Raw genomic sequence first — 14,777 nt, forward strand, 5'->3', positions numbered from 1 at the left:
TGGACAGGACGTCATTACTTCCCATCTTGGTGGAGGTTTCTCACAGTGTAGCTTCATTATAAGGACTGGTACCTACGTTCTGACAACTTTTTGAAAGTTTGTTGAAGTTTTTGTATAAGCTATGCCAGTGGATGTGGAAATATCCTGCGCTGCTGAATAAATGACAAGATGGGATGAAGGAATGTTGGTTTAATGTCACTGCGTTTGTCACTTCCGACTCCTTCTTCAGGACAAAATCTGAAAACTCCAAAACGCGTGGACTTTAAACCAGCATTCCTTCATCCCATCTTGTCATTTATTTGGCAGCGCAGGATTTTTCCACACCCCTTGGCCCATATCATATACAATTTCTCACACACCCCTATGAGGTGACCAGACTTGCCTTTTGATTTCTCTTTACTACTTGGCTAAGACCCTATAGCACTTTGGCTTTTTTTTTTATCCACTGTGAACGTTTTTGAACTGTCATAAAGTCTATAGAAGACAGTGGAGGTTCTTCGATTGATCCATCTCCAATTGAGAAGTCCATAGTCGCTCACTTTTTTGCACTCGTCATTCAGAGTGCTGCCTGTCTCTTATCTAGTGGTCGTCTTGTCGCTGTCCGGGGCCTTGCACCCAATATTCCACTGTGCGACTTATTATTTTTTCTATCTGCTCACATGTCCAGTTGTCATCTATCACAAATCCTGTATTAACAGACCTGGATCCATTACAAATGGAGAAACAACGGCTGCATGCTTTGGTTTTTGTCTTCCATCTATTCTTAATGGACTTGTCTGCACACCGCCAACATTCTGGGCAGACGCAGCGCCTAGAAAACGGATCCGTTAACGGACGACCTATTTCCCATAGACTTCAATATTTCTATATAAGAAATAAATCCAGTTTAATTTTTTTTTTTGGCCCTACAAAAAAAGTTGTGCAGACTATGCTTTTGTATTGATAGTGAAGCGGAAGACATTGTATTCCATTTCCCATTGACTGAATCCCAAAACGGAGAGAACTAGAACATATGTGAACAGGAGCCTACAGTATAGGAAGATTGTATATACTGCATGTATATATTATACGTGTATGTAAGAATGTGTGTATATATAGACAGATATAGATACCATACTGTTTCTTTGAGAAGGGTGCCTGCTTATCCAGACTGTTTTCTATGACCGAGTCTCTAGAAAACCACTTTTATTGCTTTTTTTGGGCAGTTTCATACATGTCTGTGTGAGTATGTACGCACACTATCCCCTCTGAATCTGCTCTTTCCATGTGTCTCATTGTCTGTGGATTGTGCTTTTTATCCTGTGATCTGTCACATTGTTACTAGTGTGTAACATTACAGATTTGTTACGAGGTGTATTGGCTGGGGAATGTGTGGCTTCAGGCTTTTCTAGGTTTAGAGGTATTTGCTACAGTCCATCTGTAAATGTGGTGTCAGTGGCGATTTATGACCCTTTTCTGCATAGTTTGTTGAGGACAAAGGAGAATGGGTTTCGTTATTGTCTGGGTTTCACCTGGGAGAGTAGATGGGACATTGTTACTGAAAAGGTGTTATATTGACCCTGGACACACAAGTGTCAGTTTAAGGCTATGTTCACATGTCCAGTAGTGATCCATTAGAAACAGATCCAACAGCAATCCGTTGTGCAGACAACTTTTTTTTTTTCGGTCTGTTTTTAAATAACTGATCTCTGCTGGATCCTTTTTGAATTTAACATTGAAGTCTATTGAAAACGGATCCATCACTTAGCAATCTGTTTTGTTTTTTTTGATCCGTTTTTGCTTACTGGATCAGATTTATATGGAAAATAAGATAACTGATCCCTTTTCAATAGACTTCAGTGTTAAAAATAAATAAATAAATCCAGCAGAGATCAGTTACTTAAAAACAGAATAACAAAATTTGTGTTTTCATAACTTTTTGCCAACAGAAAGCTGCTAGGTCAGTTCTAACTGGTGATTACGGGACATGTCAGCATAGCCTTAAATAGCAGAGGGTATTGTTCCTTAATTCCCCCCGTCCATTCTTGTCCGGTAGCTCTGAGGACGTCTGTTACAGCTTATTACTAGGACTTCCATCATAAATGTCAGTCATACAGGGGGTCTGAACGGCAGGCGACAGAAGGTCATGGATTCGGTTGAGGTTTCTGTCCTCTTGGAGGTAATAGTGCTGCTGTCAGGTTTATTCTTTTACTTTTACCTTATGAGAAAACTGACCGTTTTCTATCGGTGCACAGGATCAAATTTTCAACCATTTTTGTTGTTATGTCTCAGTTTTTATCCATTTTCTTGTAGGCGAAAAAAAAAATCCAAAGTACTTACACTAAATAGTAAAAAAAAAAAAAAAAAAAGTATGACATCTGTGTGCTGTATGCTGATTTTCACGTCTGTCTGAATTGAATGAGATGAGTTTGATCCGTGACTTGGTCGGCAAGAAAAAGCAGACGTGTGAACATGACCAAAAACTTTAATAGGTACTTGTTCTATTGATTAAATATAGAACTCATAGGTGAAAAATGGATATCTACATGTGATGTAATTTCTAACAGGGCCGCTGGGTGTAAGTGTGAATATGGCTTAACAGTTTTTTCATGTTGCGCTTCCTATTTGCCCCTGGAGATTGATCGCTTCGGGGCCAGCAGCATGGTTGCGCTTCGGGGCCAGCAGCATGGTTGCGCTGCTGGTCTGAACGGAACCACTCATGTAGGCAGCTTCGCCTCTGGGTGACGCACAGGGGAGGTAAAAGTTTGCAGCCACTACTTGTAGGTTCACCCCTAAGGGTACACACATCGTTTTCATCCTTTTTTTTTTCACCTGCACATTTTTAGAACGAAAACAAGCAGCATTTTACAGTCCTAGAAAGGGAGTAAGATTCCTGAAGTCTCATGCACACGCGGCTTATTTTTTCCTTGCAGATTTGCCACAGTTTCATATCTGCAGCCTGTCCGTTCTTTCAGCGTTTTTGCAGCATTTTTCACACTTTCTAATGACTGGAAAAATGCAGCAAAACTGCACTTTGTTTTAACGCAGCCTTTTTGTGCCAAGAGCCACGTTTTTGAAGCCGAGATGTCTGCAGCAAATACTCGACGTGTGCACATACTCTTGATAGGTTTCATCATCGCTTGTCCGGTCTTGTCGCTAAATCTCTACAGTGTGATCTGTGTCTTATTTGGGGTTTTTTTGCTCGATTTATATTCTTGTAATTACAATTTACTATATAGAGCATCTAATATTTCCAAATTCTGAATCGAGGTGTCTTCTGTTTACTCACAAGATTAGAACGTGGGGTCGATTCATCGGGGGAGCATGTTATGAGCCGTTGTAAAAATAACCTGAGGAAATTGTGCCCAAATTATTAAAACGCTCAAGCTGCATTAAAGACTTGTCACTGTCTTAAAGTTGGAAAATAAAATCGACATCTCTTATGAATAAATTTGAGACCCTTTAAGACATACAGTAGCTTTTAGACAAGATTATCAGTCTATTGCCCTTTTTTTTATTTTTTATTGATGGACTATCCTTCGGCTTGTCCATCAATATCTGATCGGTGTGGGTATGACAGCTGGCACCCCTGCCGATCAGCTGTTACCGGCGGCGGTCAGTTCTTGGACAGCATCCGTCACTTCTATAGTGGTACAGCAGATGCCTCCCCACTGTCTAGAATGAAGGGGCTATGATCCTCATGAGAACGTCATCCCCCTTTTTACATCTATTGGTTTCTGAGAAGCCTCATGTCAGGCCATAGACTATAAAGAGTTCCCACACTGTAAGGGTCTCCGTGCCCAGAGCATCACGGATAGGATGGACGTTTGTGTACGATCAGTTTAATTTACAAAAAATAGAAGAATTTGTCAAACATGGTTTCCCGGTCCAATCGTAGGGTATAATTAATTTTTTGACATGTCAATTTGGGGGGATGTGATAATGATCCCCTCAGTTGATCAGTGGTAGGAAAAGTGACTATAACTTTTAGCTTGGTCGGAATCACTTTTCTTCTGTTTTTTTTCCATTTAAATGATCTGATTAGTGATTACATCCTCCTCGTTACCATCAGACTGTGAAGAGTTTTGCAAAAATTATCTCTGTATATTAAACCTGTCAGACCGGTGTGATGTCGGCAGGGCCCGTTCTCATCGGTGCAGGTTTTATTCCCAAAAGAGGTGGGAAAGCAACCACAGAAAGAGCCCCTCTGCTGTCAGCAGTAGCAGGCGGCGGATTCCAGGCTGTTGTAGGATCTCTGGTTACAAAGCCCCTGTCCTCTGAGCTGGCTGTCAGGAAATGCGTCAGTGCTTTGTGGGGAGAGCCCTGCAGATGACGATGTCAGTTATGCATCCCGCAGACGGGGGACCGGCTCCGCTCTGATACCGCTGTGTGTTATACACAGGCCACCGCTCTGCAGATAAGAAACGCTGCTCGGTGGAGAAGCTGCGGGGTCTATACACAGATGGAGACCCCGCACCTGTCTGCAGAAATGATCGGGTTCACTAGGAGCTTTTTTTTCTTTATAATCTACCGCTTTCCTGTTTGGACTACCAATCGTGTGGATCAATATTTTACATGGGGCTGCCTGCTGAGCTAAGCAAGTTGCCATTTACTTACTGTACCGGTCTGACAATCACCAGAATGGGGGACTTCTGGCCACAAGACCAGACGTACCCGTCACTCCGAGCACATTGATTTTCATTGGATCAGCTGACTGTGTCCCAACAGGAGGGATTGGGCATCTTGAATTTCAACATGTCCCGTCCTTTGTTCTAAGTAGTAATAGGCCGCCGCTAAAAGGGTTTGGCAGTGTCTTTTTATTTTGTTTATTTTTTTAAGCTTTACTAATCGAGAGCACGTTCACGCTCATTTGAGCCCAGTGTGCACGTGTGTTCGGCAGTAGTATACGGCCGTGCTCCTCCATTTTTGGCAGGCCCTAATCGTTGATGGGGCACTATTTTTCGGCATGGATGAAACCCGGGCATCTCCTTGGCATGTCTGGTGAGGCCCCGGAGGGAAAACGTTTGAGAATCCCCTATCTAATCAGTGCAGCCGCCTCTTTGGAAGTTTCTGCAGCTCTTCCATTTATCTAGATAGGAAATCCACCCACATAATGTAACAAAAAACATTCAGATATATAAAATAGAAACCTCACTGCATCTGCCACATGTGAATATGTCCCTAGCAGGGTTCATGCACAGCAACAGATCTGTGTATGGGGCTGTCACCCATATAAAATGTGTTTTTCTGGATTTTATTTTTAAGCGCCGACCTCTCCATAAATCTGCAACATATACTTGTGTGAATGATGCCTCATGATGCAGCAGATCAGATTGTCACTTCTGTATATTCATTTATACATGACTCTTGTATAGCGGTCATATCCAAGCATTTTGCTTCTGTCGTCACTGAGGTATACGATTCCTGTTGTCACCGATATACAGAGGCTTCTATGCAGATCCATAGATTTGTGAGGGAAAGAGGTTAAAGTGAGTCTCCGGTGAAAATGAGTGCTCTATCCACAGGATGGGTGGTCACGATTGACAGGGGCACTTTTGTCTGTTACACATGCTTGACCGCCGCGCCTTTGATTCTCTATGGGGCTGCTGAGCGCTGCTCTTGTCTCTGGCAGCCCCATAGAGAATTAATGGCACAGCGGTTGAGCATGTGTAATGGAGACAAAAGTGCCCCCTTTTTTGCCGGGGTTGGACCCCACCGATTTTTAAGTTATCGCTCATCTTCTTTGGACAGCCCCTTTAATGATTGCTGTTGTTACATACATGAAGGTGAATCGTTCACTCTTCGGTATTGGTGATCACCACCATAAAATTATCTGAGCAGAGAATGAAAAACTCTTTTTTGGGAATCTTTTTATAGTTTTCCCCTTTTTGTGTTTCTTTATCGTCATAAAAAAATATTTAGTGAGATGGCCTCAAAATAAAACCCTGTTAATATGGACATTGTAGACTGGTCTCCAATCAGATCACCTCTGAGCCCAAAACGGAGAGCTGATCAGTGGGAGACATGTCCTAACAATAGTCATTCATACTTTACTCCGGAAAACCCTTTTTAGTGGATAGTCGCACCCCGTCTTAGGCCGAAGCTTGCTTGTAGGGAGGTAGGAACCCTAATTTACCATGTCAGATACCCCCTCTATCCCTGTAATAACTGTTATTAGGAAATAGGAGAGCGTGCACACTATTGACTTCCATGAGGTCACTGCCATGGTGCCAGCATGGTGTGCGCGTTTTGGGGTTCCGGTGTTGGACCACAAAAAGCACAAATGTGTAATCACTGTGGGTCCGGCTGCGGAGACCACCATTGATCTTGAACCTTGGAGAATGGAGACGTAGTGAGCATGCGTGACCCCCTGCTACATCCACTGTCTATAGGAGTGGTGGTCGCACATGCTCACTACTGCTCCATTCACACAGGGGTCTTGGGGCCCCCATTCTTGCGATCACTGGCGGGCTTGGCATCGAGATCTCCAATCATCTATCCACTGAGCAGGTGTACATTTTTGGGACGTCCCTTTTAAACCAGCTTTGCAGTTCCCGTTCTGTGCATGTAGAGGTTGAGCGGTTGAGCACTCAGATCCTTTTTTTTTTTTAAATTTGGATGTTTTTCTTTCTCGTTGCAGCACACGTCTCATGGAGATGGCCGGCAAGATGTCCCGTCCCGTCCTGGCCGTTCCGGAGCCCGAAACAGGAACTCGATAGCTTCTTGTGCCGACGAGCAGCCGCACATTGGAAACTACAGACTTCTAAAAACAATCGGCAAAGGAAACTTTGCAAAAGTAAAACTGGCTCGGCATATCCTCACCGGCAGAGAGGTGAGTCTATGGGATTACTACGTCCTCCATTCACTTTTCTCCCCGGCCCCAATGCCTGTTACATAAGGAGGAGGAGCGCACCTGCGTATTTCAATGTCACCGTGTGCTGGAATGTTGTTCAGGCTCGCCTATCGTCCAAGACCTCATTGTGTATTCACTAAAGCAGCGCTCCGCTGGAAATCTGCTCTGCGCGCTCCACTACACAGTCCGCCTGTTTAAAGGTCACCGGAAGACTTAATGCACAAATTCAGATAACTTTGTATTTTCTTACACTTATCTGATTATGAGGAGCACGGCGCCAGTTAGGAAGATACTTTTCTGCAAATGTATTCATTTATGCATGTACGGAGAGCAATTTTATGTGGGGTCTCAGATTCTTGGGGGGTGTCATTCAGAACATCTTCAAGATTAAGTCGTTTCAGAGGATTTTGATCTTCTGTATGAATGTACTTCACACTGGAGTAATGGGACACCGTAACCAATTCTCTGGTTGCTCCCATCAGCCACTTATCTTAATAGATGTTTAATCCCCTCCTTCCCTAACAAAATAATCTAACTTGAATGGATAGGGCTTTGTGTGCAAAAGTGAATGCACCCCAGAAACAGTGTGCAGCCGCTCTTGTAGGGTTAGTACAGGTTTGCCTTCTTTACTGGTTTGTGCAGGCTCGCCCATTGCAGAGTAACCTGGGAACCAGTCGGTGCCAAGCTCCTTGTGAGTTGCTGAATGCTCACTTTAGTCTTCCAGGGCACCGAAAACCTGTCTAATCATGTGGGCTTTCTAAATTTAGGGCAAAACTTGACTCTCTTAAACAGAGCGTGAGCTTTTCAGCCATATAAAATAGTTGTGGATTGACAAGATCTTGGATGCTGAGTCTTGTTTGGTGGCAAAACTTGCCCTCTGGAATTAGTGAGTAATGCAGGGGAATTGGATGGATGCAGAAATGTATGTTCCTCTGTGGCTCCACTAACAATTAGTACAGTTTTTCCACTGTTGCCCATTTAAACCCTTGGATCTAAGTATATTTGTAGACTTTGTATTTGTCATCCAGCACATTTATTGTGACTTTATTTTCACCGACAAATCCCATAAGACATCTGGGCACAGAGCACCAGATTTAGGCAAGCGGGTGTCTTGGCCCAAGGTCCTCCGTCTCAGATATGCCCGTAAGGCTGCTGAGTTTGGGTCATCGGATCATACTAGGCCCATGGTTTGTAGGGTAAGAGACCACGTGGGAACGTCCAGACGTTGTCCGTGTCGGATGGTCTCCAGCCGCTGAGTCTCTGGTGACTGTTTTCTTGGCTGCTTGATGATTTTGTACAGAGATAAGATTTCATCGTATCTATTCCCACATCCAAGAGCAGCGAAGAAGAAGCCGTAGAGGTCAGTGTGTAGGAGAGATTCATCATAGCCGTTGTTACATGGTCACATCTGCAATTGTAAACCTTCCCCACCCCCCTCCGCCCCTTACACTTTAGAACGATGATGGCCGCACTCTCTCCTGACTATTGATCGGTGGTGGTCCGGGTCCTGAGACCCCCTACTGATCTCTGTAGACACAGAAGGGATAGAAGCTTGCACTCTGGTGTACAGGCACAGTAGAAAGTCTTCAGGGCCAGATGCCCCCCTGCACTCTCTCCTGGTATGAGGGATTGGGTGGGGGTCTCTAATGCCTTTACTCCCACTGATCAAAAGTGCTGATTATGGGCTGCAACATAACAAAAATTCCTTAAGTTCAGGGCAGTTTCTGCACCATTGCTGTGTGGGCCTCAAATCCAATTTCCCAATAGAAAACTCTGCTGATCTGACTTGCTGACAGCCCCCTGCCGTCCCCCCATGTGGTTGTGATCTGCAGCCAGGCTCCTCGCCTATAGTTTGGCTTCTATATATTATACTTTGCATCCAAGTGACGTTCTGGGAAATCTCATTGCGCCCTGGTAAATGATTGCGTGCCAAGGTTCAGGTGCCCCTTATGCACCAGGGTGCCAGCCACATTCAGTACTGGAATTTGTAAACTGTTTTTATCAAACTATTAACCTTTTTTTTTTTTTCTTCAGGTTGCAATAAAAATAATTGACAAAACCCAGTTAAATCCGACCAGTCTGCAGAAGGTAAGGGCCGTGTTTGTTACATTCGGGCTATCGGCTTATAAGTTGGCACAGGTTTTCTTTAGCTGCTTTGTCTTGTAATCCAGGACGGCAGAGCAAGGTGACTTCTACGCGGGAACTTCCTCCTGCATGTGAAGGGCACCGAGCGCTTGTCATATGTGAAAGAAACCCACCGGGTAGATGAGTGTGGAAGATGTCAGCAGGGTCCGTGCCCACGGCCTCACACCATTGTACCACTGAGGCGCCCCGATAAAGGATGCCATCCGCATCAGATACGTGGGGAGTAAGGAGCCGCCAGAGGCTTCTCTTCTGATGCCTGAGGAGCATTTCATTAAAGGGGTATTCCCACCTCCAAGATCCTATCCCAATACGTAGCAGCAGCAAAAAATACCACCAATTAGAAATGTAGTATAGTTTTTCTGATTCTTTGTTACTTACCCCATGTGTTAGCATTGCAGGACCTTGGGTATCCATAGTTACGACCACTAGCAACTAGCTAACTGTCACTCAGTGGTCGTAACCATGGATACCTAAGGTCCTGCAATTCCAACACATGAGGAAAGAGACAGCGAATCAGAAAAACTATGCTACATTTCTAATTGGAGGTATTTGATAATATTATACCTACTACATATTGGGATAGAATTTTGGAGATCGGAATACCCCTTTAACAGCAATTGATAAAGTAAATCATCAACCAAGTTTTGTCTTAAAGGGTGTGTGTGTTATATGTTCTGCTTTCTTTCATTTAGAACGCCTCCCCTGTTTAAAGGCTATGTACGGTTCTGCAGCTGATAATCATTCACTTTAGTGGTGCGAAGCTGCAATACTACACATGGACAGGAGTGGCGCTACTTTTGGAAGAAGGCAGATATGTTTTTCTAATTCTGACTTCAAGCTTTGTTCCTGTATATAAGAAAATATATGGGACAAAAAAAAACTGAAAGGGATATTCTTGTAAGAAGTGTTAGGTGATGTTAATGTGTATATTGGTGGGAGTCCAGCCGGTTGGACCCTGTGCTATCTCCAGTATTGGAGAATAGTGTCCCCTGTTTGGATGTTGTGAAGGTTCACATGCGTGACTGCTACTCCATTCATTCTCTGAGAGAGGTAAATGGCAGAGTCCAGTACCCATGATCTCCGCTAATCAAATAAAGAATGAATGGAGTGGCGGTAAAGCATGGCCCCCTCTGCCATTCAAGACCGGGAACATAAGTCTCCATTGCTGGCAATAAATTGGGGGTCTTGGGGTTCAGATAATCATTGATCTAGAAGTTCTCGCCTATCCTGCTTATGGCAAGTAAACGCTCACTCTTTAAGACTCTGTGGTGTTCATGACCCCTGTGGACATGTTGGGCTTTCCTGGTGCTTACATAGTGTGAACAGAGCCCTATGGGAAAGATGATCAGTCTTATTGTTTGACATATTCGGGTTTACACTGGGGCCTAAATGGTTTAGATGTTGCCTTGTGTGGATGAATCCCTTCAGGCCAGGTAGTAACCACAGCTACAAATTTCCTATATATTTTTTTATATTTTCTGTCATTCATATAAATTAATAAAACCAAATTCTGCAGTAGGTCATTAGTGGCCGGTAAAATGACCAAAAAAAAATGGGGGGTTGGCCAAACTTTGTATGTGATTTTGTTCTGAGAAGTTCCTGGGGTCTGATGCAATGCCAGACTGATGGGTCGTCCATCGTTTCGGTGCGGTAGGTGCGGATCACACCTGCCTCATGTCCCAGGAAATGCTCGGCCTAGGAACCTTGTGCGATATTGTTACCCGTGACAGCACTTATCCAGTGGAGATGAGCTAATGGACCCTGAAGTGCTTCACAAGCGTGATGTGCTGATGGCATGGCCACCACCTGATAGAGCGCCCTCTGCAGGCTATAGATGTCAGATGTTGGCTGACAGCGGTCCTCTTAACTGTGAAGAAATGGAGTAAAACCTCCTGTAACTTCTTCTCTGGGAACAGTCGGATCTGCATGAATGATCCTCCTTTTCCAAAGTTTCCTAATTTAAAGGGGTTGTCCCTTTTTAAACTACAAATATCACCAATTCTGGACGATAAGCCCCCGCTGATCACACTAAAGGGGTTTTCTGTGTTCCTGGTATTATTTGGAGCAGTGATGTCAAACTCCAATACACAGAGGGCCAAAATGAAAAACTTGAACAGTCGCAGGCCAACCAGTATACTGGATGGGCCCCGCATAGGCCTCCCCGCGGAATGATGGGCCCCGCATAGGCCTCCCCGCGGAATGATGGGCCCCGCATAGGCCTCCCCGCGGAATGATGGGCCCCGCATAGGCCTCCCCGCGGAATGATGGGCCCCGCATAGGCCTGGTGGTTCTGGTGTCGAGGGCCAAATAAAACCACCCTGCAGGTCATAGTTTGACCTGTATGGTTTAGAGCATGTGCACTATTTCTCCATTCGCTGTGTATAGGAGTGATGGGTGTACAGACTCTCTTCACACAGGGGGCTTTGGGCCCCCATTCCCAGGATCATGATCCAGCCATCAGATGTTTTTTTTTTTTCATTCCTGTATAAGGAGTAAGATCACCCAAATCCTCGCAGCGGAGCCCTCCTATAATAGCACATGCTGACATTAGGTCGCCTCTACCAGAGCATTGCCCTCAGTGCCCTGATATAAAGGGATGTGTGACGTATTGAGCAGGCAATGTCTGTAACATCCTATTGATTTTTGCTCTGCTCGATCAATCCTTTTGTATTTTATCTGAAATGTCTCGATTACGATCAGACAACATTGTCCATTTCTCCACAATATGCCGGCCTGCACACAGTTATGTGATGCACGATGAGGCTTTCAGCGTCCTTGGCCCGTAGATCGTGCCGTCTTGTAAGTCCCTACAAAGAAAAGCATTTTTGTATTCTTGCAGCGGTTGCTTAGACATGAAGCGTCGCACATTGCAGCAGTCACATACGGGGTCAGCAGTCAGCTGTCTTTTCCCTCCCCATAAAGGAAGGTAGGAAGAACTGTTCCCATAAGCTGCAGTTTCCTCCCGGCTCCTGTCATCCTGCTGTCACTTCAGCTGGAGAGATCTGTAAGAATGGGACAGAGGGGGAGGGGAGCAGGAATGCCATTCTGGGACAAAAGTCCTGTTCATGCTTTAGTGCCAGCGACCCTGGGACATTCATCTTTCTTCTAAACTGCAGAGTCTGAACTTTGTTTTTGTTTTTTTTCCATGCTTGACTTTAATAATCGGAGAACTTAACCCTTCTCCAGCCAGTAATACACATCCTTTATAAATGAGTTGCTCCCTTTTATCAGTCCCATACACATTAGATTAAAGTCGTCCAAACTTAGTAAGATGAGCTGACTAATTATATGGGGATCTCCAGATTCTTCCCCCCGATTATGTCTGGAAAGAAGGATCTGGACCATTGGAATTTCAGCAGCCGATCCTTTAGTTCTTTGGGAGATTAGCCATTGCCACCGCAGTCTGACATCGGCCCTCTTGTAGAGAACACAGGAGTAGGGATGAGCGGACTGGTGGATGGTCGGGTTCGACCACACTTTAGTCCAAAGTTCCGTTCTGGTACCAGAACGCTACCCAAACTTGAACCAAACACCATAGAAGTCAATGGGGACCCAAAGTTTTGTGGTGTAAAATGATCGTAGTAAGGGCTAGGGGGCTGCCAAAGGAAGCAGAGTACCCCCATAGAATCGATCTCTCTCAACACTAAAACGGACTTCCGGGAGAAGTCTGTGTTCTTAATTCGGCAGCGGACACTAGTTCAAGCTCACTCCTCTCTACACAGGAGTCTGTGTATCGGAGTCTGGAGACTGCTGTCTGCTGTACGACCATTCAGTCCACAACTGTCTAGTATACTGTATATGGTGGCCCATTAGTAGCCATGTATTAAAGGGTTGTTCTTTTTTGTAAAGGGGTTGTGTCACGAGCATGTTATCCACCAGTATTGATAACAGAGGTCCCAAAGTCTCCTGTGTGCAAGGAGCATGTGCGACCACTCTGCTCTACAAAAGAGGTGGTCACACATGCTCAATACTGTTACATTCACACAGAGGAATATGGATCCCGGTTCTTGGTAACTGAGAAGCTCCCAGCAGCCGGACCACCCCAGAGATCATACATTTATCATCTATCCTATAGAAAAATGACAAAGGTTTGTTACTGCCCCTTTAATTGTACAGATAATATATTATGGTGGCACTTCATTAGGCCTTGGGTGCTATTGCATTTTTTTTTTTATTGGGCACAGCAGGAGATATGGAAGCAGCCAACATTAAGCTGTAATAGATGAGTAAAGTAAACCAAGCAGAAGTGACATTGGAGTGACGGAGGCAGACATTAACCTGCGGCGCGCTGGGGCACCATCTGCCCTGTCACCTGTGTCTCTGCTCTGCCATCGCATAACCTCACATTTTGCAGGTTGGTGCACATTGCTCTGAGCAGCATGTGGCGTCTGATCTGCTCCGCACGCCCCCACGACCAGTCACTGAACGCTGGCAGATAATTAGTGCCGCAGTGTTCTGCCCAGTCAGCAGTGCCCCGGATTAAGCTCCTGTTTCTCCAGTGTTTGGCGACGGGCACAACCACTTCCTGCTACAAGTTTGATCCCGTCTGTACCTCTCACTGAAGGTCTGGTAAAGGGCGGCACAAGGGCGGTTTTGGGAGAAAGTTGATTGCAGTATTTAAAGGTCTATTGTGTGCAAGGGTTAAAAGCATTCGGTGGCTCCTTGGTGGACACATGCTTCTGTGCAGGTCATTGTGTCAGCCCTTTATCTTTTACAGACCCTCCAATGAGGGCTCACACTCCTGAATAAAAGCTCTGGTGGGCTCTACTTGCCCCCGGTCATGGGAATTTTACAGGTTTCATTAAAAGGAACAATCTGACTCTGAAGAAGCCACCGTCTACATCAGTAATGGGTCATTGGCTCCATTCACATGCAAACAGTGCGGCAGTCTGCAGAAAATGACTTTGGCCTTTAGGGTATCTTCATTCAGGATCTGATACAGTGGCTTTTCCCGTAAGTGTCAATACTGTGGATAAAACTTAATGAAATCTCCTAAAACGGCCGTGTAAAGTCACTGGGGCTGCGGACTTCACATCCACAGGTGTTTTGTTTTGTTTTTCTTAATTTTTGTAAATCTGCAGCCCACCCCCCGCCACTGAATCCATACTGAAATGTGCACTATTTGATACTGGTGTAAATGTACCATAAAGAATTATTTAAGGACTTTTCCAGTTAAGGATTTTTAATTTTTATTGAAGAAAAAAAAAAACACTTTTGCAAACACAATATCACATTTCTCACCATTGTATACATTCTGTGCTTCTGGTCACTAAATAAAAATTTTGAGACTGCAAAGTGGTCATCTCATCTGGTTAGTTTTCACTTATCCTCAGGATATGTGTTAACTTGCCGCTTGCTTGGGGGGTCTGACTGCTGGGACCCCCCTATCTCCACTGTTCCCTAAGACAGAGTTTAGAAGTTCCCTTTAGAGTAGAGCGAAGGCGGACTATAGGACTGTCGGAGGTAGTGGAGTCCAGCGCTCCCTTCTAATAGGGCATTTTAGATCCCCTGTTGTTAGGATCAATGGAGATCCCACCGACTGGACCCCCCACAAGCCGCAGCTTTTTATTTCCCTTGGCATCTGTGTTGTTTTTTTTTTTTTTTTTTTACATATTTGGTCTAATTGACCCCTCAGATTTATTGTGTTTTGTCCAACCTGGTTAAAGCGGAAGAGCAGATGGCAGCGATCAGAGTAGAGAAAGTCGGCGCGGGAAGCTTTTACGGATCCCTTTGCAGGCAGTTATCTGCAGCTCCGTCTTTATTGCCTTTAATATTTTATAAGCGGTGGATCTAATATTGG

The 14,777-nt window shown here is 44.7% G+C and overlaps 1 protein-coding gene across 9 annotated transcripts in view; it reads left to right on the top strand.

Annotated features, from left to right (window-relative positions):
• MARK3 (microtubule affinity regulating kinase 3) overlaps window positions 1-14,777 on the top strand; it is a 56,386-nt gene that overhangs the window by 5,050 nt on the left and 36,559 nt on the right. For all 9 annotated transcript variants that reach the window (XM_073638593.1, XM_073638595.1, XM_073638594.1 and 6 more), the window contains exons 2-3: window positions 6,620-6,811; window positions 8,867-8,920. In XM_073638593.1, coding sequence (XP_073494694.1) covers window positions 6,620-6,811; window positions 8,867-8,920 — 246 coding nt within the window. The remainder of the gene's footprint in view (window positions 1-6,619; window positions 6,812-8,866; window positions 8,921-14,777) is intronic.

The sequence above is a fragment of the Phyllobates terribilis genome, unplaced genomic scaffold (assembly GCF_046119375.1).
Source record: "Phyllobates terribilis strain yellow unplaced genomic scaffold, ASM4611937v1 Scaffold_7__3_contigs__length_470593459, whole genome shotgun sequence".
Classification (NCBI taxonomy): domain Eukaryota; kingdom Metazoa; phylum Chordata; class Amphibia; order Anura; family Dendrobatidae; genus Phyllobates; species Phyllobates terribilis.